Here is a 21,636-nt window from a genome sequence, read left to right on the forward strand (position 1 = left end):
AGCCCCGGCATGGCCCCCCCGCCCCCGCCTGCGCCCCCTTTTCTACGCGCCCCGCCGGAGATTCGGCCGCGGGGCAGAGCCCTGCATGGCGCCCGTCCCCCCGCGTCCCCCCCGCTCTCTCAGTCTGTCCCCCGCCGCCGTCCCCTCCCCCGGGGATGCCCAGAGAAGCGAGGCAGATCCCCCCGGCCGCACGCCCCGCAGGGGGGCATCGCGGGGCCCCCTTGGACACGCGTGCACGCGCGGGGCGGCGCGGGACGGGGAGGGGGACGTCCCGGAGACCCCCTCTCCGTCCTGGGACCCCTGGGGGGGGACACGGGGACCCCCCGCACGGTCCCCCGTGCGTCGTGCCTGGCGGACCCCCGGTGCCCCCCCCGTGCCTCCTCCCCGGTTCCCGCTTTCCCCCCCCGCAGCTGCATGCCTGCAGGGCCGGCTCTGCCCGCGGCTGCCGCCCCGCGCCCCCCCCCCCGCTGTATCTCTGGCAAATAAAGACCCTGCTGAGGACAAACTGAGACAGCACCAGCGCCGCCTGCCCTGTCTCTCTGTGGGGCCGGGGGTCTGCCAGGCGTGCCGCTGGCACGGGGCTGAGCGGAACGCAACGGCAGCACTCGGAGCGGCAGCGGGGCCCGGGCGCTGCGGGCAGCGGGACCTTGCGGGGGTTGGTCCCCGCGAAGGGACTTCGGGGCGCCGCCGCCCCGGGGTCGGTCCAGGGTGTGCGGGGGCCGCGGGACCGGCGGGCACAGGGACCCGGCGGCGCCCGCGGCGGGGCGCGGCCACGCCCCGCCACAGGCCACGCCCCCGTACCAAACCGCGCCCCTCACACCGCCACGCCCCCTCTGCCCTCGGTCCGCCCCAGGCCAGTGAGGTCACTTCCGGTCAGGACCGGAAGCGGCGGAGCGCGGCTGCGTTTGAACTGCGCGGGGTCGCGCGGTCTCTGCGGTGCTGGCACTGCGACCCCCGGGACCCACCCGGACCAACCTCAGCCTGCCCGGGACCCACTCCGAGCACCCTCTCCATACACCCCCTCTCCTGACCCTCCCCGACGCCCCGTCCCGGTACCCCCTGCCCCGTTCCCGCCATGCCCATCCGCGCCCACTGCACCATCTGCTCCGACTTCTTCGATAACGAGCGGGACGTGGCGGCCGTGCCTTGCGGGCACACTTTCCACCGGCTCTGGTGAGGGACAGGGCGGGACGGGTGGGGTGGGGGCGCGGGGCAGGCCAGCTGCCCCCGTGGGGTGTCAGCCGTGACCCCCTGCTCCGCTCTGAGGGGTGCTCGGAGCGGCCGCAGTGCTCGCTGGACACGGGAACGGGCGGCCCGGGGAGGCGGTGAGGACACCGTCCCGGGTGGTGCTTCGGGAACGACTGGACGTGGCACTCAGTGCCCTGGTGTGGCTGGCAGGGTGGTGCTGGGTCACGGGTAAGGCTCGAAGATCTCGGGGGCCTTTTCAGTGTCTGTGTCACTCCGCTGCCGGCGGGCTCCCTTCTCCACGAGCGCCGGTGCCAGCTGTGCTGGATTGTGGTGAGGCCTCCCTGGCAATTTCATGCTGCTGCTGGAACAGTGCTGGAAGTGTCTGTGTTGGACAGAAACGGTTCTTCTGAGGAAATAAACCTTGTGTGTGGGAAGAGAGTGGGCACTTGCTCTCCTGGCTGACAAACCGGGAGCGGCACCACGGGTGTGATTGTCGCCCTTACCGGGCTGTGCTTCTCGGGCTCGCTCTCCTCCAGCAGCCAGCAGAGGAGGGAGAGCTTCCAGCGGTAACCTGCCAGCTCCAGGCCGTTACCCTGCTTCCTAAATAAACCCTTCCAGCGTGACGTGACGGCTCGGTTGCGAAATGCATTAGTGGCTCTGCTGGGGAGCACAGCAGGTTTGCATCCATCATCTCGGAGCAGAGAGCGTCCCAGTCCCGCTCGCTCCGCAGATCCGTGTTCAGTGGCACCCCTTGGAGCTGCCCGCTCGGCAGATCCGTGTTCAGCGGCACCCCCTGGAGCTACCCGAGCTGGATCTCAGCTGTCGCGTCCCAATATAGAGCAGCTCTTGTGCCGCGCCCTGCACGGATCCGCTCGCTCCTCGGAAGCGGCGGTTGTTTAAAGCCTGTCCCCTAGAGAGATCTGAGCTCTGGGAAGGCTCTACCCCGGTAAAGATAAGCTCATATGCTGAATTCAGCCGGGGGTTGTCTCGGAGGCGCCCGTGTGGAACGTGGTGTTCCCGTCGGCCACGCCGCTGGGCTGAAGGCTTGTGGTTCTGCTTTGGTGTGTATCGAGGAGTCACGTCCTGCTGCCTCCTGGGGAGCTGGGGTTAGCCCCTGGGAGAAAGCACTCCTGGGTTTTAAGGATTTACTGCCTGTTTTCTTTTTGTTTCTCAGCCTCATCCAGTGGTTTGACACCGCACCGAGCCGGACGTGCCCGCAGTGCAGGATCCAGGTAAAGCCATCACCTGTGCACACCTCTCTGTGTCTGTGGCACAGTGCTCTGCAATGGCACTGAGGGGTTGTGGCCTGGAGTGATGCCTGAGATAGGAGGCAGAGGAATTTTTCTGTCACCTGGGACTCCCCAGAGGCTGAGAGGATGGACTCCCCTCTACAGCCCTTCTGGTCAGAGTGGGCTGAGGGTGCCCTGCCACTGTCTGCACTGCAGCTCCACCTGGAAGGGACTCTGGGTTTCAGAAATCTTATTTAGGCTGGGTGGGTATTGGCAGGATGACAGAAAGGGCTTCAAGGGGATAATGGGGACACCTGACTTGTGTTTCTGAAGTGCCCAGTTCCTTGCTCTCAGGTGAGGAGCCTGTTCTGCTGCATGTGGGCCTTATAACACATCTTGGCTTTGCAGCACTTGGTCCTCCTTTGAGAAGAGCAAAGGCTGGGAAGGGAGGGAAGAAAGAATGTGCTCTGCTTCTGAGATGGGAAGCTGAGTCTTGGGTTTCCAGTGGCTTAATTGGGACCTGAACTTCTTTGAAGTCCCTTGTGTCACCAGCCTTCGTTCCGCCAGTGGGTCTTGGCGCGGAGCGGCTGCAGGAGATGTTTCCTTGCTCTCAGATGTAAATTTTTATCCAGCTGCAGCTTGGGCTTACTCTGTGTTCGTGCTTCTTTCTTCCTCTCAAGGTCTTGGCCCTTGTTCCTTCCCTGACTTGTTGATTCCCTCTGTTCTTCTCTGCCTCTTACATCTCTGGGTTACCATGGAGTTATCGCGAAATAACATCTTATGTGGCAGTAACCATGCAATTAGCTGGTGTCATGACTGTATATAATACTTAAAACACAAAGCTGTAACTGCATGGGGGAGGTGTGGAGAGCTATCAAATTCAATTACAGCACCTTCTGCCTGCAGAAAGCAGCACGTACTTCTGTCTTAGGATTTGGCATCATGTTAGCTCAGCGTCAGCTGCTTGGGCCTGAGCTGCCAGAGAACAGACTGCGCTCGAGTCAGAAATGTCTGAATCTTTCTGCTGAGGCTCAGGAGCTTGGCTGGAGCTGCACTCCCAAAAAACTGAGTGGGGGGTCTGCTGCTGTGCTGATGAGCCAAAGCAGAGCATCGGCACTAATGGCATCGAGCACGTGATCTCATTTGCCTTTCATGGCCTTGTCACAAGATGGTTCCTTCTCCCCCTCCATCTGTCTTCCATATCTGTGGTTTCCATATTTGTGCCCATCAACCTCTTCTGTCTCCTGTGTTTAGGTCAGCAAAAGACACATCATCAATAAGCTGTTTTTTGATGTTGCCCTGGAGGAGCAGGCAGCACCGGATGCAGAGACCTTGCAGGTAATTTGACTGGTGGTTCTTCCCTTGTGTGATGCTTCAGCCTCTTGAAAGTGTGGCCTGGACTGCCTGTGCACCTCCAGGAGGTGCTTCCCAAGCTGGAGCTTGCTGTGCTCATGTTTCTGTCCTGGAGCACGTCAGTCTCTACGAGGTGATTTAAAGTTCTCCCTGACCAAATCCCATTTGGTGACTCAAGAAGCCTCTTCTACTTTGCTGCTATTCCTTTTGGTTCTCACCTTACCTGGAAATCTCCTGAAACAACATCACATCAGACTGCTGCTTTTCCCCTGGGAATGAGGCTACAGAGCTCTTCCAGAAGGCAGGAGAAGGGAAATCTCAGATGCAGTGAATTGCTGCTGGTGTCTGTGGCCTGGTTGCACATAAGGTCTGCTAACCCCTCTGGAAAAAAGGGGCTGTTGGAGGAAGTGTCCCCTCCTCCCTTCTGTGCAGCTTGCACAGGCTGAAGGAAGTGGGGCAGGGTGGGGAGTAAGTCATAATTCCCCGAGAGATGTTAGGAAAGGGACTGCCTGAAGCCACACCAGCAGCAGTGGACAGTGCTCAGGCTGGGTCTCTGGGGGATCCTGGCTGGAGCTGGGGTGGTGGGTGGTGTTCTCCAAGTGTCACCTTTGGGTGTGGAGGGCTGGGAGTGAGTGGGGTTGAATAAAGAGCAGCTGTGCCACGTTCTTCTCCTTTCTGTGGATGAAAGAGGGTTCCTTCTGTCTTGGAGTTATCTGTTCCAAAAAAAAAAAGTGGTCAGCTGACCTTGGTATAACAGGACGGTTGTACCCTCTTGTGTTTAGAATCAGCATGTGCAGCAATTACCATAATTAGCAGTTGCCATGACAATTCTATATGTATATCATATGTCTTTAAAATAAAGCCAGCCAGACTATAATGTCAGGAGCGCTGTCGTTCTCCAAGACTACTAATTACAAAACTGAAGGCCAAAATCTGTGTGCTGACGAAATGGAGGAGCATCTCTGGGCAGGGGGGTCTTTGTGCCCTTGGAGCACATAAACATTGCCTTTGGTACATATTCATATCTGTTTTCACAAGTGCAGTTAGATGAGTGACTTGGAAATGGGTTGACTGGAGAGAATCACCCTAGAAAAGCTTTCTGTTCTCTCTCACCACCACCCCAGGATCCAAGATGGGTTCTCCCAGCCTTCCCCCTCCAGGCAGGCTGTGCAGAGCTGTTCCCTTCCTTGCTCAAGGGCAGGTCTGTGGAGCTGCTCCTGCACAACAAGCTTGATGGTAACTCTTCCTGCTCCTATAAATCTTGTTGTGTGGCCGTCAGAGCAACATCTAGCCCCGAGTGTTCTGCCTGCTTAATGAGGGCACTGAGGTCAACAACGGGAAAGAACCAAATATTTTCTGTGTAAATTAGCATCGTTAGCTTGTGTTGGTATTCACTGCTATGTGCATTCGAGTTGCTGCTGGGCTGATACTGGATTGTCAACAGTTCCATGTGCTGTGCTGCCTTGTTTCTGGAGGACATGGAGCACCTTAATAACCATGGATGCCTTGTTCACTGTGGGTGGGGGATTTAATATCCATCTAGACTGGAGCCCTGTTTGCGATGGGGTATCTGATTCAGGCCAGGCAGCAGTTCAGCAAAGCCAACACACTGTGGGCCAAGCCCAGGCTCTTGAGGCTGAGAAAAGAATTGGTGACATCCTTGGCCAGGAGGGGTTTCACCTGAAAAAGCCCCACAGATCCCAGGTTTGTGACAAACTACTGGGTGGCCCTCTGAGAGCCTGGGCATTGAGTGGTATTTGTCTCTGTAGTCAATTGGAGCTGTATCTGTGCAGCCTACAAATGTCCTCGAATGAACATTTGGCCTCCTGCCATGAAAAGGGTGTGCTAGAAAGCAGAGTGTGTAGCTGTGATCTGCTTGTCATCTTGGGGAGACAAGCCTGGGATCATCTTTTGAGAACCAGTCTTAGGTACCCAGTGAAGTGGTCAGAAGAGCTCCCTCGTGATCTGAAACCTCTTCCTGTTGTTGCAGAATGATCCAAATTATCTGTTGGATAGTAATTGTCTTTGGTGCTGTTCCTCATTCTCGTGGCTGCTCTGAAATGTCTGCGGTCAAAGGAGTGCGGGGGCTGCTTTGCTTTCCGCCCCCAGGCATGAACTTCAACGGAAGCACCAGGGGGAACCTGTATCCCTGGAGTAGCTGTGGTGGAGGATGAGGGATTTGAGATTAAGTTGATGAATGAGGTAATGTTACATAGCTGCCCGCAGTAGCCCAGGATTTCTTTGCTATCATGATAATTGGCACATCTTCTGAGCTCACTAATCGTTCCTGAATAGGACTCTGAGGAAGCTACTCCAGGATAGTTCCTGCAGCAGAGTTAATTCCACCTCAGCCCTCCAGCAGTTGTGCCCCTGGGGGCAAATCCAAGTCAGCTCTGCTAGGCTTTGCATTTAGTCCCCTCTGCTTACCGAGCTTTACATCCCATATTCTCTCTCCTGCCTTTATTGTCACTAGCAGAGCTTTGCTCTGGTCCTGTCAGATCCGTGGTCACTGGTGGTGCTATTCTCGGCTCAGATTTGCATGTAGCATTCCGGGTTGCACAGATTTGTGTGCTCTGCTTCAGTTCTGTGTTGGCATTTTATTGTGGTTTTATTCCGCTGCAGTTCCTGCCTGACTTGTTATGTGCTTTCCTCTGCAGTTCTCTAACACAGCTTTTTAAGTCATCTTCTGTTGACTCTTTCCTGCATATATTTCTCTCTCTCTCTGGGTTTTTATACATATATATATATATAAAAATATAAAAATAGCCTCTCTTTGTAACCTCTCTACATTTCCTTTGGCTATTCGCCAGCGTTAAGTCATATCACCTCATTATCACTAATTTAAACTACAGGGCATTTGCTGCCTCTTTCTGATCCTTGATGAAGGCGTTAGAAATATTTGATGTTCCTCAGACCCTTGTGGCACCCGGGAGATGTTGTGCACCCTCAGTTTCGTGTGGTATGGATTAGTTTCTCAGCGATCTGTTTCCAGCCATTCGATTGAGCTGTTAGCTCATATCAGCATCCTGAGCTGCAGTGACTTCAGTGCCTGTCAGTGTGTTTGATTGCATGCTTGGTTACCTTCTCAGGTGTTTGAGTGTGCCCTCCTGTCTCCCACCTGCATCCAATTAAAGTTCACTTCAGTTTAAAGAACTCTCAATAATCCAGTTAGTCTGGCAACATCCCTGCCTTATTGCCTTGTTTAGGTAAAACATTATAAAAATTGTTCCTGCCTGATTTCCTGTGTTTCCCTGAGAGCCTTCCAAAATTATTCAACTTAAACAAGATGACTGACAGTGTGAGAAACACGAGGTTGACAAGGCTAAGACAAAACTGCGATCCTCTCTTCCCCCCCTGAAGGATGCCAGTTGGAGGTGCTCTTTGCGTTCCCTGTGATAGTCCTGGCTTGTAACTCCGTGCTTGCTGTTTCTGAGTTCCCTCCTTAGCACCTGCCTGGTGCAAACATCCTGCTGAGAACCCTCTGGTCCTTTTAGGATTTGGTGAAAACATCTCTACAGGGTGTTTCCTAATCTGATTCTCTGTGTTGTGTTTCAGAATGAACTGGACAAGGTGAAGGCTCAGCTCTCCATGAAAGGTGAGTTCCAGCTGCCTGCAGGGGGTTGGCAGCCCACAGTTGACAGGTCCTGGGCTCTATCAAGTGGCTTGACCAGGCCTGAGGAACCCCTGTGCAGAGCCCACCCCTTTCTGAAACGGTGCTGGCTGCAAGCTGTTTCACTGGTACAGCTTCTTCAGAGCTTCTCCTGGGGTGAGACCACCTAAAGCTCTGTATGACAGAGCCCAGGCCTGCAGCCTGGCCCAGCTCTGCTGTAACTCAGGAGCTCACTGTGAGTTTAGACACACAGATGCAATTCTTTTTGCCCCTCTTCCTAATCACAAGCTACAGACCTGCAGCACAGCTCTATCCGGAGCAGGCTTGAAAGCAAAGCCCCTGGTTTGCTCACTGGGTAACTCACAGCTGCACGTGGCAAAGGCTCACTCCCTCCAGCAGATGAGAGGGTGAAAGTGGTGTCCAAAAGCAGCAGTGGGAAGGCTTTGGATTTGTTTGGCTGTTGCAGTGCCACATGTGTCGCGCGAAGAGCAGACGGAGTTCAGTGTGTGCGCACTTCCACTTTCCCATCTTTAATTTTAGAGGATGTTTCAGGGAGGCAGGAAAAGCAAAAGCCCTGGAGACTTGTCGATGGGTTTTAAGCATCGTCTGTAGGCAGCCTGTCATCAGAACATGAGTCATGAGCAGCGAAAGGAAAATGTCAGTCTAAGTGACAGAAATCCTAAAACATGCTAGCAGAAGGGAAAAAAAAAATGTTTAAAGAATGCTGGGGGCTCACCCACGCCCTGAGAGTTGTCTTCCCTCTGTGTTCCCTGCGTGCACGAGACAGACGTGAATAGCCAGTAGAATGAGGATTCAGTCCTTAGCCTGAGAGCAGAATTGGACAGTCTACACAGCTCTATTCTGAGGCCTGTTCTCCTGCCAGCTTGGTTGAGTTTAGTGTCTTGGTAGAGAGCCAGATCTTCTGGGGAAGGGGGCTGGGATTCTTGCTAGGATGTTATCCAAGAAAAACTGCTCGAAGGCCTGCTAATCTTCTCGGCTCCTGGTGAGTAGAGGTTGGATTTGACATTCCCTATCCCATTCTCTTTTCATATTGGAAATGCGAAGCTCCTTCCCACCTCCTGCCTCCTTTGCTGTGGGTACTCTGCTCTCTGCTGGTTCCTGTGTATAAGTTCTCCATGTGAAGCTGTGCTCTGCTCTGTGCTGTGCTCTGCAGAGGACCTGTGCAACTGCCAGGCTCGGATCAGCTTGCAAATGGCTCAAGAGGTGCTGAGCTCCGAGCAGACCCAGCAGGCGCTGTGGGAGGCACTCTGAATGAGCTGAAAACTCATTCCTGCAGCACGGAGAGCTTTGACTCCTGCCATCTGCCTCTGGGCAGCTGGGAACGGAGGAGGGGGAAGCCCTAACTCTTCTGGTGGGTGTGGAGTCCCTGCAAATGCAGGGGAGCGTCTCCAGGCTGTGCTGGTGAGAAAGGGTTATGCAGATCAATGGAGAAGCCACCCGCCTGCTTCTTCTGGGATACGTTCTTCTCCTTCCCCAGTCCCACGTGGCTCTTCTACTCTCTGATCAAGCAGTGAAGCTGCACTGCAGGTCATACTTCCACAGGATATGGTGGCACAATTTTGAAACTGGATTGCTAGGAGAACAAGCTTTCTGGAAAGGCACTGTTTGGCTCTCCACTCTTGTCAGGCTGGAGCCAGAGGCGATTTTAGCAAAGACTGAAATGCTGAGCTGAAAAATTTACCCTGCTCTCAGCAGGATTAGGTGGAGGGGTGCTGCTTTCCCTCATTACCCAACTGCTTTGAGCTTTCCAGCAACTCTGGCTGTTCCCTGCATGGGTCTGTCAGCTCCTGATGGTGGTTGTTGCTTCCTGAACTGTTCTTCTGTTGTCTCAACAAAACAAATCAAAATCTGGTAGTTTTTTTTTTTCCCACCACCTTCTCTCTAGTGGTCAGAGGCATGTGTTCCTGGTTTGCCTGGGAGAGGGAGAGCAGGACTCGGGTTTTATAACCTGCAAAAAGCGGGCACCTGGGGAATCCACTTAATCTGTCATGTGTCCTGCAAAGTTCCCAATGTCTCTGCTTCTAGCCCTTCACAACGTAGGTGCTGTGGTGATGGCAGATGCCAGAGTATGGTGTACCACTGCATAGAGCTGCCCAGTGGCACCCAGAGGGCTTCCTGGCACGTGAGGCTCCATGTGGAGAGGACGGGCTCGGAGCTCTGCTCTGCAGCTCTGTGACAGCGTGGTGTAATTCGAGAGGAATGATTTCCTTGTGCGAGCCTGGCTTTGAGAAAATGCAAGAGTTAAGATGCATCATCTTAACGCTAGCAGGGCTGGCACTGGAAAGCTATTAAAGGGAGTTTTTTATCTTTAGTAAAGAAATCTTGAAGCCTGCTGGCACTGAGAGAAGCAATTGCTCAGTACAGAACCTGGTGCAGACAGCACTTAGAGAAATGGCTCTCTCCAGGAATGGCCAAATCCTGGCAGCCTGGAGCTGGGATTGCAAGCAGTGTGTGTGCTCCAGCTGCTGTGGGGCAGCTGAAGTCTGGGTTACTGGACCATGACCTTTTTCTTTCTTCTTTTCTTTTCCAGAGAAGGAAAAGCGAGAATGCCAGGCTGTTGTGGATGGGCTGAGGGACACTCTGGATGTGCGCAACGCCACGATAGAGTCGCTCCAGAAGGTGCTGGGAGAGACAGAGATGCTGTGCTCCTCTCTCAAGGTACCCTTCCTGTCCCCAGCACTAACCATGGCACAGTCAGTGTTAGTTTTGCTGAAGGTCCCTGCAGGTCCTGCTAACAAAGAGCTTGTGCTGGTAGGATTTTGAATCTGGTGCCCGGGTTTTCATTTTGTTTTTATTTATGAAAGCAAGTGGTGTTGCTGGACTCGAGGTCCTGCGTGTGCTCTGCCTGGAGGTGATTCAGAGGCACAACAGCCAGGCCTGTGGTTTGTGTACAGGTGGGTGTGTGCTCAAGGCAGAGGTGGCTGTGGTGAGGGAGAGTTGCCAGCCTGGCCTGGGGGGTGTGGCTGAGCCTTGCTAATGGAGTGGCAGTGCTGATCATAAAGGTAGCAGCATGAGCCTAGTGTGGGAACTGGCCCCAGCGCCCCACTGCTGAAACGCTGGCTCCCTGTGGTAGAATGTTCTTCTGAAATGGGTTTAGGCCAGGCGGGATTCAAGGAAAATTAGTTTCTTAGTTTGACTAGGGGAGAAATCAAACTGAAAAATATGGAAGGGGAGTTGCAGGCTTCTGCTGAGTGGGATCTGATCCAGCTAACTCTCCTGTCTCTCCTCCGTTGCCAGGGCTTTGCTTCAGTTAGGTTAGTAATGTTGTGAAGTCCAGGGATCAAATATTCCTGTTGTTTCAGCATGCAGTGACTCAGTGTGTAGTCATGTAGTGTGCGTAAACAGCAAGAGGAAAAGGGTAAGAGCAGGAGCAGCTTTGTTGGGATGTCTCGTAGCAGCTTTGCCTCGGGTGGGCTGGGCAGTCTCTGCTGTTGAAGGTGATGTGCCTGTCTCAGGTAGATGGGGTGCAGGTAGGGGGGGTTCTGAGTTGCAGGCTGAAAGATGGGGTAGGGGTCAACTGCACTTCCCAAGCTCTCTGCCCCTTGGAGTGTGGGTCTGACCCAGTATCCTAAACTGCATCATATTCCTTGACCTCCAAGGTCAAGTGGTCCAGGGAGAGCTTGTAGATGTGTTTGGGGCTGTCTTGCTGTACACCACCTGCAGCTGGGCTTTTCTGGCAGGAACCAGTCCAGGTCTAACTGACACTAGAAGGACAGAGTAATGAATTAATGCCAGACGGGCCTTTCTGTGAGCCAGCACAACTCTTTTTACCCAATCATGGAGTTATATCCAATCTGCTGGGTGTAAAGGCAGCTGGGATCTTGGGCATGCCAGAGATGCTTGTGGAATCCTGGATGTATCAGTGGCAAGATACTTCTGATGCTCCCTACTCCAGCAGAAACAACTGGGACAGTGCTTGCTGCTGGACTCAGTATCTCTGTGCTTGGCTTTCCTCCCCTGACACTTCCAGAGGAAGCTCTGTGCTTATCTTGCCTGTTGCAAAACCCTCTCTGCGTGCTTAAGTCCCTTTAATGAAAGCTGGGCAGGGCAGAAGGATTAGGGACCTGGAGGTATCTTTTCTGTGGTGTACAGGGTTTCCCAGCTGAATGCCAAGCCATGTCTTATACTGCATCATTAAAGATTAAAGCACTAAACTTCTGCAGTGAAAATACAGGCTTAACTTGCTGTGACGCAGGTTAAGACTGCGCCGTTCCTGTCTTCTGCTGGCACTGTCAGCTGCTGCTGAACCTCTGTGTGAGGGTTTGCTGCTGTTTCAGGCTGGCTGAGGCTGGGGACTCTGCTCCAACCGGGCACAAGGCGCTGCTGGGGGGATCTGAGGTGTAGAAGGTTCTGTTTAGGGAAAGCCAAAGATGGGCTCTGGTTAAGCAAGAGTAACATGTGAGCCTGCAACACTCTCCCTCCGCAAATTCCCAGTGGTTTCACAGCTGTTTGGTTTCTGTGGCAGGAAGTGGATAAAATCCTTTAACTTCTGTGTGGGAAGGAGCTTTATGAAGCGATGGTCCTTTGCCAGGCCTCTCCCTGGAGTCAGCACTGTGCTGAAACCGGGCCCGGAGCCTTTCGAAGTTGCTGTGTGAGGTGCCCAGGCACACACAAACCTAGACAGCACAGATGCATCGCAATGGTGCTAATTCAGCTCTCCCCATCCTCTGCCACACTGCAGATGTGTGCTTTTCCAGCTCAGCTGAGGTTCTGTGTTGCTGCTGGAGAGCCCGGAGGGGCGATGGCTACAATAGGCTTGCAGCGGGTGAGCAAAGTGCCTGGCTTTGTGTCTTGTTTGGCTGGGGTCACCCAAAAGAGACCCACTCATTCCTGTTTATGCTCTAAGCAACTAATGGCAGGGAGAACAGGGAGGCTGAAGCAATCTGCTGTGCGTGGAGGAGAAGGTGACAGCCAGGTTTGCTTGCTGTGGACTCCGTTGCTTTGTAAAACAGATTGTCACTGTGTACAGGGCACTGTGCAGCCCCTCCAGCGCTCCCAGCAGAGAGGGGCTACGATGTGGTGTCAGCTCCAGCCTCACCTTGCGATTAGCACTGAGACCCTGCTGTGCTGGTGGGGGGCAGAGCTGGGGGTGCAGCGGGAGGGAGCTCAACTGTCCCTAATCCTGGGCTGCTGAGGTAGTGATAGCATTAAGAGCCAGTGTATGCTCCCAGCTGCCCGCAGTGCGCATAAGCCAGGATGTTTCTCTGACAATCCCTGGAGCCTTCCTAATGGTCTGTGTTGTGCTTGCTTCTCTGCAGAAGCAGATGAAATTCCTAGAGCAGCAGCAGGAGGATAACAGAAGTTCAAAGGAGGAGGCCCGCCGTCTGCGGAACAAGCTGAGAACCATGGAGCGGTGAGATCCGGGGCGCTCCTTGGGCCCGGCAGGCTGGGCTACACACCCCTGCCCTTCCTGGAGAGGGAGGGAGGGGTCCTGCTGGGCCTGCTGCAGTGTCCCCCTTCACATGCTGGATCACCTTACCTGTAAGGCTGGAAACTGCTGCATTAGCAGGCCTGCCTTTGCCTGTCCCTGCTAGGTTTGTAGACAGCTGCTCTCGTTAAAGAGTGGTACAGGCCTCATCCCCAGTGCCCCAAGCATGGCTGTGTGCCATTCCTGCTATCAGAGGATGCTGGGGCAGAATGCCAGCCCAGGAACACAGTCAGCCACAGGGCTATAGGGACCAAGAGCTGGGGCATCAGCTCCATGTGCACTGTGTTGTACAGCTGCCCCTTCTCTAGTCCAAATGGTGCCACTCTTCCCTAGCGAAAAGCCCTGCTTGAGGTGAGGCAGCTGTGTCTCTTCCCTCATGACACCCAGAGTGTCTGGAGCAGGAGGTCAGGCTGCACCAGTCTCATGGGGAGAAGCAGGGCTCCTATTGTTTCCCCAGCTCTGTTTGTGACTCCTGAGCTGAGGGTATGTTTTTGTTTGGTTTCTTTTGTGCAGGATTGAGCTTTTGCTTCAGAGCCAGCGCCCCGAAGTGGAGGAGATGATCAGAGAGATGGGAGTCGGGCAGGCAGCAGTTGAACAGCTTGCAATCTATTGTGTCTCACTGAAAAAGTAGGTGCTGCAGGCTTGGCACAGCTGGCTAGTGCTGTCCTATCCTAACCTCAGCCCAGGGAGACCCTCTGCTGAGTAGCAGCAGGCACATGGGCTCTGTGGGGCTCTCGCCGCCTCTTCGGGCTTCCACTGGGTTTTGACTGACACATCCCGGGGACCTAGTTTGGAGCCTGTCACACTGAACTGTTCCTGTTGTCACTGTAGTGACATGTGTGTCACCATGGGAACTGTCTCCAGAGTTGTCAGTGCACCTATGAAGTGATGATGATTATTCCCTCCGCTTTCCTCTCGCGCCCCGGGGGGAAGCGAGCGCATGAGGAGCTCTGGGCTGTGCCCTCTGCAGCCCTGCACTGTGCAGCTGTGGCCTCTGGCATGCTCTGGCAAGGCAAATCTGCACTGCTGCCCTCCCCTACCTGGAAATCCATCTGGTCCTGCTAGGCAAAAACACAGCTTTTTTTGGGTCTGTTCTGATGGCAGCTGAGTAACTGCAGCTTTGGTATGAAGCTGTAATGAGGCAAGTGTCCCTGTGGTGTAATTGGGAGTGAATGTGCATGGCCAATAGTGTGAAGTCTCAGAAAAGTCACTTAAATCAAAGTCCTCTATTTGCTGCCAGCATGAAGACTGTGCTCTGTTGTCTATCTGTCTGTTTCATTGGCAACTGAAATGTCTCTGGCTCTGGTTTCCATTTTGCTGGTGGAATCAGGCATGATATCCCTTGCAGGTTTTTTCTCCACCATGGGGTAGCAGACTGTGTGACACAGTGTTGGTACACTCAGCTCTGTTCCCTAAGGGGCTTTGTGTTTCCTGGGTTTTCTCTGGTGGCTCTGCAGTTCCAGAGCTTCAAATTAAGGGTCTAGGCTTGCCTGTGAGAAGTTCTAGCTCAGTCATCTTGCAAACAGCGTGACTCTTTGGGTCTCTTTGCAGGGAATATGAGAACTTAAAGGAGGCTCGGAAGGTCTCTGTTGAGATGACAGAGAAGCTGAAGAAGGAACTGTTTTCTGTCAATAACAAGGTAAAGGGGAGAGCATGAGTCACCAGGGTAGCATCTGGTCTATAGATCCCTGCCCACAACTGAGGCCCAAGGCCTCTGCAGTGACCCACTCCCACACTGAGCACTACCTGCCTGTTATGGGTGTGTGGAAGGTCAGGCTGGGGTTTCTGGGTCAGGGTGTGATGCTGCGGTGAGCGAGTGGCTCATGGGCTGTTGTCAGGAGTGCAATCTCTGAGGACAGTGGTAGGGCAGCTTGTGCAGAGCCACAGTTTGGCAGGGAGCCTGGGCTGGAAGGCAGCAGCACACAGGTGCTCCACTGCTCCAGCTGGGTTCTGGAAGTAGCACTTCCTTCTTCCTGCCACACTGCTGAGTGCTCAGCTGACAGCCCCTCCTTCTGCAGCACTGGGCCCCTAGGAAAGGTGGGAAGGGGTTTGGAGCCAGTGTCAGTTGAGCAGGGCTTAGCCCTGGCTTGGCACAACCAGTCACACCCAGCCTCGTGCCTTCAGCCAGCCGAACCGGGCCAGGGCTCCTTCATCTTGCTGTGGCCAGGCAGGAGAGGTTTCCAAAGCACAGTGAGGACATGCAGGTGGCCCTGCACAGAGCCTGCCTGGGCTGGTCTTGAACTGGTGCAGAGCTTGGGAATGCTGACATGCCTCTGCTGACATGTGCTCCCCCCTGCTCCAGGCCTGGCTGGCCTTGCCAGCTCGGGCCAGGAGGCACTTTGTCTGGTCTGGTAGCACGTCCCCATGAAAAGTGTGTGCCTGCAGCCTCACTCTCCAAGGCGCAGGTGTTCCTGGGGCATCCCCGTGTCTCAGCCAACAAAGTAAGAAGCTGTGGGTGGCTTTGGCCTATTTTTGTTTCTCAGCCATAGCTGTTGTCCCTTCAAACAGAGAAGGAGGTTTTCAGATTGCTGTGCTGTTCCCCAGGAGTGTTAACCCCCTACACAAGGTGCTGCTGCTGGAATTGAGCTGTTCCAGGCTGAGTCAGAGCCAAGCCGTGATAACCACTGGGTCAGGAGGATGCGAGTCAGTGTGCTGAGGGCTCAGGGCTTGGCTGACAGGGAGCTGACTGTACCCACAGCATGTGGGCTGGCCCAGCCTCCAGGACCCACAGAAGTCTCTGATGTGGTAGCCATCCACTTCCCGACCCCTGCTCCTGGCATGCTTCCCTGTTGAATCAGGCTTGTCCATGTGCCAGCACTGCTGATGCACAGCCATCCTCCAGCCTGTGGTTTGTAATTCCTGTGCTCTGGTATGTCCAAAGTCCTGCAGGAATTCAGAACGCAGCCACCAAGTGTTAGAGCAGGGAAAAGCTGTCGCCGTCAGGCATAAATGTTCAGGAAAGGCTGGGCAAGCAGCCCTGGAGATCCCTCTGCAGGCAGCTTGTGGAAGTGGGTAGGGATTGGCTTATGCTGGTACAGGAGAGATTGGTCAGACTGATATAGGAAAATTGAACCCTTGAACAGGGGAAGTAGCATGTGGTGCAGAGCCCACTGCTCTCACAGGGTCTGCAGTCTCCCTTACCCAGGTGGTGTAACCCACACTCTGCTGTTGTATCCTGCAGCTGCAGAAAACGACTTTAGACTTGGAGAAGACGCAGGAGGAGTTAGAAAGCACCCAGAAGGATCTGAAGAATGCAGACAAAGAGATCTTGGTGAGAATATCATTCCTCGGTCTGCAGTAACTGGCAGCTGGCCACGGCCTGCAGCTGCAAAGCCAGGAGTTATGCTGGCTTTTGCTCAGTGACTCAGTTTCCCAGCCCACCACCTGATGCTGATTTATGGAAAAGGGGCAAAATATCTACTAGTAAATCTTTCCTTATCTCACTCTCTGCTTTCCCTTTTCCCTCTAGAGTTTGAAGAAGAAGATAGACATCTTGCAGGATACTCTGAAGGTCCCATCTGTAACCAGAGAGACACTCAGTCGCCTAGTCTTTGAGAGGTTAGTGAGCTGCATCCTCAGATGGTGGTCATGGGTCCAGAACAGGAGCTGACAGTTTAATTAGCCGGGGAAGCAGAGATGTACTAGTCTACCAGGTGTCGCAGTAGTATTGTTGTTTTGTTCCTTATATCCTTTTTCTTGTGGCTGACCTGGAAAAAGTGTGTATCTCAGAGGCTTTGGGTCAGGAGCAGGTGGAGGAATGGCCTGGGTTTTGAAAAACTCTTTGTTACTATATCCTGCCAGGGAAATATCCCTAAAGCTTCTCTTCTGGTTGCTTCAGAGCTGGCCTTCAGGGGAACATGGCACGGTGTATGGGAACCAGAGATCTTAGCCAGGCAGAGGAACCTAGCCTGAAAAATGGCATCTCATGTTTCTATTCAGCCTTTCCTGTGAGGAGCCTGTGCCATTGCCCCAGTACAGCAAGCTGGATTGTGTGCACAGAGCAGCAGTGTGATTCCCTGGGCTCTGGGTGCTGCTGTTGTAGCGCAGCCCATTCGAGGGGGAACAGTAGTTTGGGGCATTGGCTTTAAACTCTGGGGTTTGGATTGTCCTTCCTTTGACATGCAGGCAGAACAGGGCTCTGTCTCTGGTCCCACTGTTGTCCTTGTGTGCAGCTCTGCCTTCCCTTCCCCTTCTGGGTGGCCCGTGGTGGCCCCATGGCTGACGCTTTTCCTGGCCTTGCAGCCCCGTTCCCGTGGAACTGCGGCACCCGAAGCTGCACCGCCCGGCCCACAGCGATGAGATCAACCTAGATGCCACTTTTGATGTGGACACCCCTGAGCATCAGCCCTGCACATCCCCCTTCAGCCCTGCAAAAAGGCAGAAGCTGGATAAAAGGCCGTGAGTTCCCCCTCCTCTCTCTGCTTCTAAAGGAGATCAAAGTCTCGCTGCTTTGGAAGTTGCTGTGTGAGATCAGATAGCTCTCCAGCTGCCTGATGGCGTGCTGCAAGCTTTGTCGTCATTTGCTTGGCCTTGTCTGTCCTTGCCTGCTCCACTTGAACAATAAATCTCTGCTGATTTGCTCCTTGGGCTTCTTACAGGCCTCCCGTGGTAAATCTGGCGAAGAAAGTTCTGAAGGAAACAGTGGAGGTAAAAGAACTAACCTTGATTTGCTGTATTGCCTCTTTGATTCTGCTGATAATAAGCTTGGGATAAAGGATCCATTTTCTCCATGTAGAAGGCACTGTGGTCATAGACCAGCCCATCTACAGAGCCACAGTATGTGCTTCAAAGTGCTTTCCTTGATGGTCTCCTAGAAACACTACTGCTGCCTCAGGTCTCCTGGAATTGGGCAGGAGAGGGAGGGTGGAGGCCCACGTGCTTCTTGCTGATGATTTTAGCCCAGGTGTGCTTGGCAAATACCATATGGAGCTGACCACAAGGGCTGGGGGTCAACTGAGGTGGCTGTTTCCAGCCTTGCTGGGGGCAGTGTCCTGCCTTCTGGGCACTGTTCCTCATGAGCACCAGTGGGAGGTTGGAAGCTGCTGGTTTTCAGGCCTGACATGTGGTATGGCAGTAGCCATTATCCTAAATAGGTGTCTGTGTTATTAGTGCTGCCTGTATGTGGACTCCTTTAACCATCACGATCTCCTGAATGGGCTTTTCTTGGGTTTTTTTGTGGGACAGAACTGGGCAGATGATGTGGAGGACGATGCTCTTAAAGGACTCATGCCAACATTCATCAGGAACTCTGTTCTCTGCAAGAAGCCGCCTTTGGGCAGCTTGCTGGGTCCCCACAAGAATAGGGGCATGGTAAGTATGACTGTCCAGTTGGTGAGTGTGTCCAGGGCTGGCAGTGCCACCTCTGTCCTGAAGTGACCCTGCAGGAGGAAGCGAACCAGGCTTTTACCTTGCCACATACAGTGTGTGGAAAATAAATCTAGGAGCACAACCTGGCTACTTCCCAGTCCTCCTGCTTCCTGCAGAGCTCCGGGGATGACAGATGCTCATTCCCTTCCTGGCAGCAGACTGAGTGGCTCTCTCTGTCCTATTCCTCTGCCTCCTTGGAGCTTGGGGTGTTTTCTTTGTATTCCTCTGTCTCAGTGACAAAATCCTAAGCTTTGCTTGGAAGGCTCAGCCTGCCTCAAGAAGTGCACAAAATTCCCAAACTTTATTAATACCCCTCAGCCTGTCTTTTTCCAAAGGTGAGGGCTTAACACAAGTGCTGAGTTTTTCCAGGTGCTGTAACTCCTCTCCAAAAGCTGTGGTCTGCAAGGCTCTCCCTGGCCTGTAACCAACACGAGGAGAGGTAGCCATGGATCTGTGCTGCTGCCCCGGGCTCATTTGTTTCTCTCTTCTAGGTGAGGACAGGGTACGACGGCATGGGAGGCAGAACAAAGTTCATACAGCCTGTATCCTTTCCTGCAGCTCATGTGGCAGTAGGGATGCTGAACCTCATTCCTATTCCTCCTCTTTGGTCAACGAAAAATGGACAAGGACCCTCAAGTAACTGATTTCTCTTTGACTCTGAACAAGTCTGAGCTCAGCAAAGGCGTCAAAGGACCTGAACTTGCTGGGAGCACCTGTGGCTTGTTCAGGGGAGAACATCAGCTAGAAACCTGTGCAGTTTGCAGGGACTGCCTGTGCCCTTGAGATCTTGGAGCAGCAGTGTGGCACAGCCTCTTCCTGGCCATGTGCCTGCCAGGCTGTGCAGCCGGAGCCTTCATTCCTGTGGGATGCTGCTGCTGCTGCTGCTGCTCTGTGGTGAGGAGTGGCTGGGCTGAGCTCACTCTGTGGGTGTGGAGCTGCTCCTCCCTTGGGGTTGCTCCTGCAGGCTCTGGCTGCCCTGAATGTCTTGAAGCTCAGATGTGTACACTTAAATGCTGTTTTGTGTGTGAGGGGGTAGCACAGAATCATTGAGGGTGGAAAAGAGCTCTAAGATCACAGAGTCCGCCCGCACTGCCAAGCCCTCCACTAAACCATATCCCTCACCACTGTATCTACATGTTTTTTGAACACTACCAGGGACAGTGATTCCACCACTTCCCTGGGCAGCCTGTTCCAATGCTTGACCACGCATTCAGTGAAGGCATTTTTTCTGATATCCAATCTGAACCTCTCCTGAGTGGAAAATATTCCTTGACTCATGGGACAGGTGTGTGTGTCTGAGCTCTGCTGCTGTGAAAAGGTAGCAAAGCCTGTGCTGTCCTGCAGGGAATTTTTCCTTGGGTGTAGATGTATGGCTGGGCCCTAGGTCTGGTTCAAGCTGGCCTGCAACAGGTGCTGGATCACTTGTGTCCCAGGGCACTGGTCTGTGCTTTCCTTGACAGTTTCACCTCCAGACAAACCTGGCGGAAATCCGTCCGTTAGCAGTGAAGAGCAAGAAGAAGGTGTCCAGGCCAGCATCTGCAGCTGCTTCCACATCTTCCTCCAGCAGCAGCCAGGCCAGACTGGACAGTTTCCTGCAGTGAGAGCCCCTGGCTTCCTGGGAGAGGCTGGGAAGGGGCTGCAGGGAGAGCACACTCACCCAGAGCCTGGCACAAAGCAATGTGCAGCCACCACTGTGTGGGGGTGCTGTTTGCAAAGCACTGACAGTGCCTTGTGGGTGCGACAAGCTGCCCTCTGGATAATGCTTGGACTCATTCTACTCACCTCATTCTACCACTCCTTCCTTCTTTTTTTCATGCAGAGTCAACAGAGGGGGGTGTTGTCTGTTGTCCTCTGGCCTGCTCAGAGCTCTGCAGTTGCTGCTGCTTTGGGCTCTCAGACATCAGACACCAGGTGGAACTGCATTTCTTGGATGCAGCCACAAGCTAGAGGTGTGGAAGTTGAAGTATATCTGGGATGGGAGTCTGGGGGAGAAGCAGGGAGAAAGGACCGGACCAACTCCATGCCTGATGTAAATAGTTCCAAGGAAGTTTCCTGTAGGAAGAAGTGTGCAGAGCAGGCTGTGTTGCTGTGGAATATGTGTATATTCATAATCAAATTAAACACCTTCCCTTGACCACAGGCTTGTGTGGGCTGGGGAGACCCACAGATGGGCCTGGGGGCTGTGCTGCCCTGCCTTGTTTGGGGCCATGAAGTCCACTGAGTTCTTGATGGCTTGGCACTGAAACCGCTGACTGGGGAGAAGGGTGTTGAGGTGATGCCCTGCCCTGCTTAGAAGCAGAGATAGGTGTGCTGGTGTGACCTCTGTGCTTGGCATGTGTTTGTGTGAAGCTTGTTTAGGAATTTCTATTTTTTTAATAAGACTATAGAGTATTTTTGTTATTTTGTAACTGTTCCGCCTAGCGATTTGAGGGTTTGGAATGGCCTGAAGAGGTGCTGAAGAATGGCTCCCTTCAGGGGAGGGGGAGAGTGGTGGGGCTGAACCTGTGTGGGCTTCTTCAGCTTGAAGACATGGAACAGGAGATCCCCTCCTGCCCCCTGAAGCAGGGCTGTCCGAGCCGCAAGGAACAGGCGTTGTGAAGCACCTAATGCAGCACTCTGTTGTACAAATCTGATGTTTCCCACTTCCAGCTGCTTCAGGCTGAAAGTCTTAGTACCTGGACTGGCTAAAAAATGTGTTTTTAGGGAATAAAATATACTGCTGTGCACACTTGTTAACACAAGTGGCTTCTGAGTATTTTCTACCCTGTTGCAGCTCAGGGTGGAGGGCTGAGCTCGGGTGCTGAGTGGGGGGTGATTGATGGGCCTGACCTTTAAGAAACCTCTATTGGCAGCTCTCAGGTGCCTGTGAAGCTCAGCCCCACGGCTGTGTAGCTTAGAGTCCCACCCCGCCCAGACAGCAGTGCTTGTGTGAGCTGGACCTGGTTTCTGTTAGACTGCTGCTGGCTCCCTAGTGCTTTAATCTGATTTCTAGAGGAAAACAAAATCATCCTGGCCCAAAAAATCCCTGTGCTCTGACTGTAGGGAGCAGAGGGGCACATCAAAAGCAGCGTGACAGCAGATTCATTGTCCCCTTCTACTCCGCTCTTGTGATACCTCACCTGGAGTGCTGTGTCCAGCTCTGGGACACCACCATGCGAAGGATGTTCCAGCAGGTTCAGAGGAGGCCATGGAGATGCTCTGAGGGCTGAAGTGCCTCTGCACATATGTGTTGCCCCTGCCCAGAACTGAAGCTGTTTCACTCTTCCTCAGTGATTTCAGCTCCTCCAAAACTGTCTTCCTCCTAAATTACATCTTCCACAGCTGCTGCCTGTGGGACAGCAGCAAGCTCCAGCTGCTGGCACTCCCTTCCCGGGGCTGGGGGACACACAGCCGGCAAGGAAGGGGCAGAGGTGCCGTTTTCCCAGGGCTTGTAGGAGCCG

The 21,636-nt window shown here is 53.8% G+C and overlaps 1 protein-coding gene across 2 annotated transcripts; it reads left to right on the top strand.

Moving 5' to 3' along the window:
* The first annotated feature begins 1,068 nt into the window (after positions 1–1,068).
* Positions 1,069–19,911, top strand: TRAIP (TRAF interacting protein). Of its 2 annotated transcripts, XM_027886431.1 has the most exons (15): positions 1,069–1,173; positions 2,363–2,420; positions 3,672–3,755; positions 7,326–7,365; positions 9,932–10,059; positions 12,660–12,754; positions 13,343–13,456; positions 14,381–14,468; positions 16,011–16,100; positions 16,299–16,387; positions 17,072–17,227; positions 17,428–17,476; positions 18,014–18,139; positions 18,688–18,738; positions 19,669–19,911. In XM_027886431.1, exons 1-15 carry the CDS (start codon positions 1,076–1,078, stop codon positions 19,795–19,797), a joined length of 1,395 nt encoding a protein of 464 aa, XP_027742232.1. In that variant the 5' UTR covers positions 1,069–1,075; the 3' UTR covers positions 19,798–19,911. The 2 variants fall into 2 exon arrangements, with proteins under 2 accessions (XP_027742232.1, XP_027742233.1); XM_027886432.1 differs by lacking the exons at positions 1,069–1,173; positions 2,363–2,420; positions 3,672–3,755; positions 7,326–7,365 and adding an exon at positions 9,762–9,848.
* Positions 19,912–21,636: the final 1,725 nt, after the last annotated feature.

This window comes from Empidonax traillii, unplaced genomic scaffold, assembly GCF_003031625.1.
Source record: "Empidonax traillii isolate 1590-97213 ecotype Southwest subspecies unplaced genomic scaffold, ASM303162v1 scaffold187:size1931383, whole genome shotgun sequence".
Taxonomy (NCBI): domain Eukaryota; kingdom Metazoa; phylum Chordata; class Aves; order Passeriformes; family Tyrannidae; genus Empidonax; species Empidonax traillii.

Bases quoted from the DNA above. Each gene is read 5' to 3' on its own strand.
- TRAIP (XM_027886431.1), top strand. From the start codon at position 1,076: ATGCCCATCCGCGCCCACTGCACCATCTGCTCCGACTTCTTCGATAAC. The intron at 16,388-17,071 runs GTTAGTGAGCTG...CTGGCCTTGCAG, and splicing joins AGTCGCCTAGTCTTTGAGAG to CCCCGTTCCCGTGGAACTGC. The intron at 17,477-18,013 runs GTAAAAGAACTA...TTTGTGGGACAG, and splicing joins TTCTGAAGGAAACAGTGGAG to AACTGGGCAGATGATGTGGA.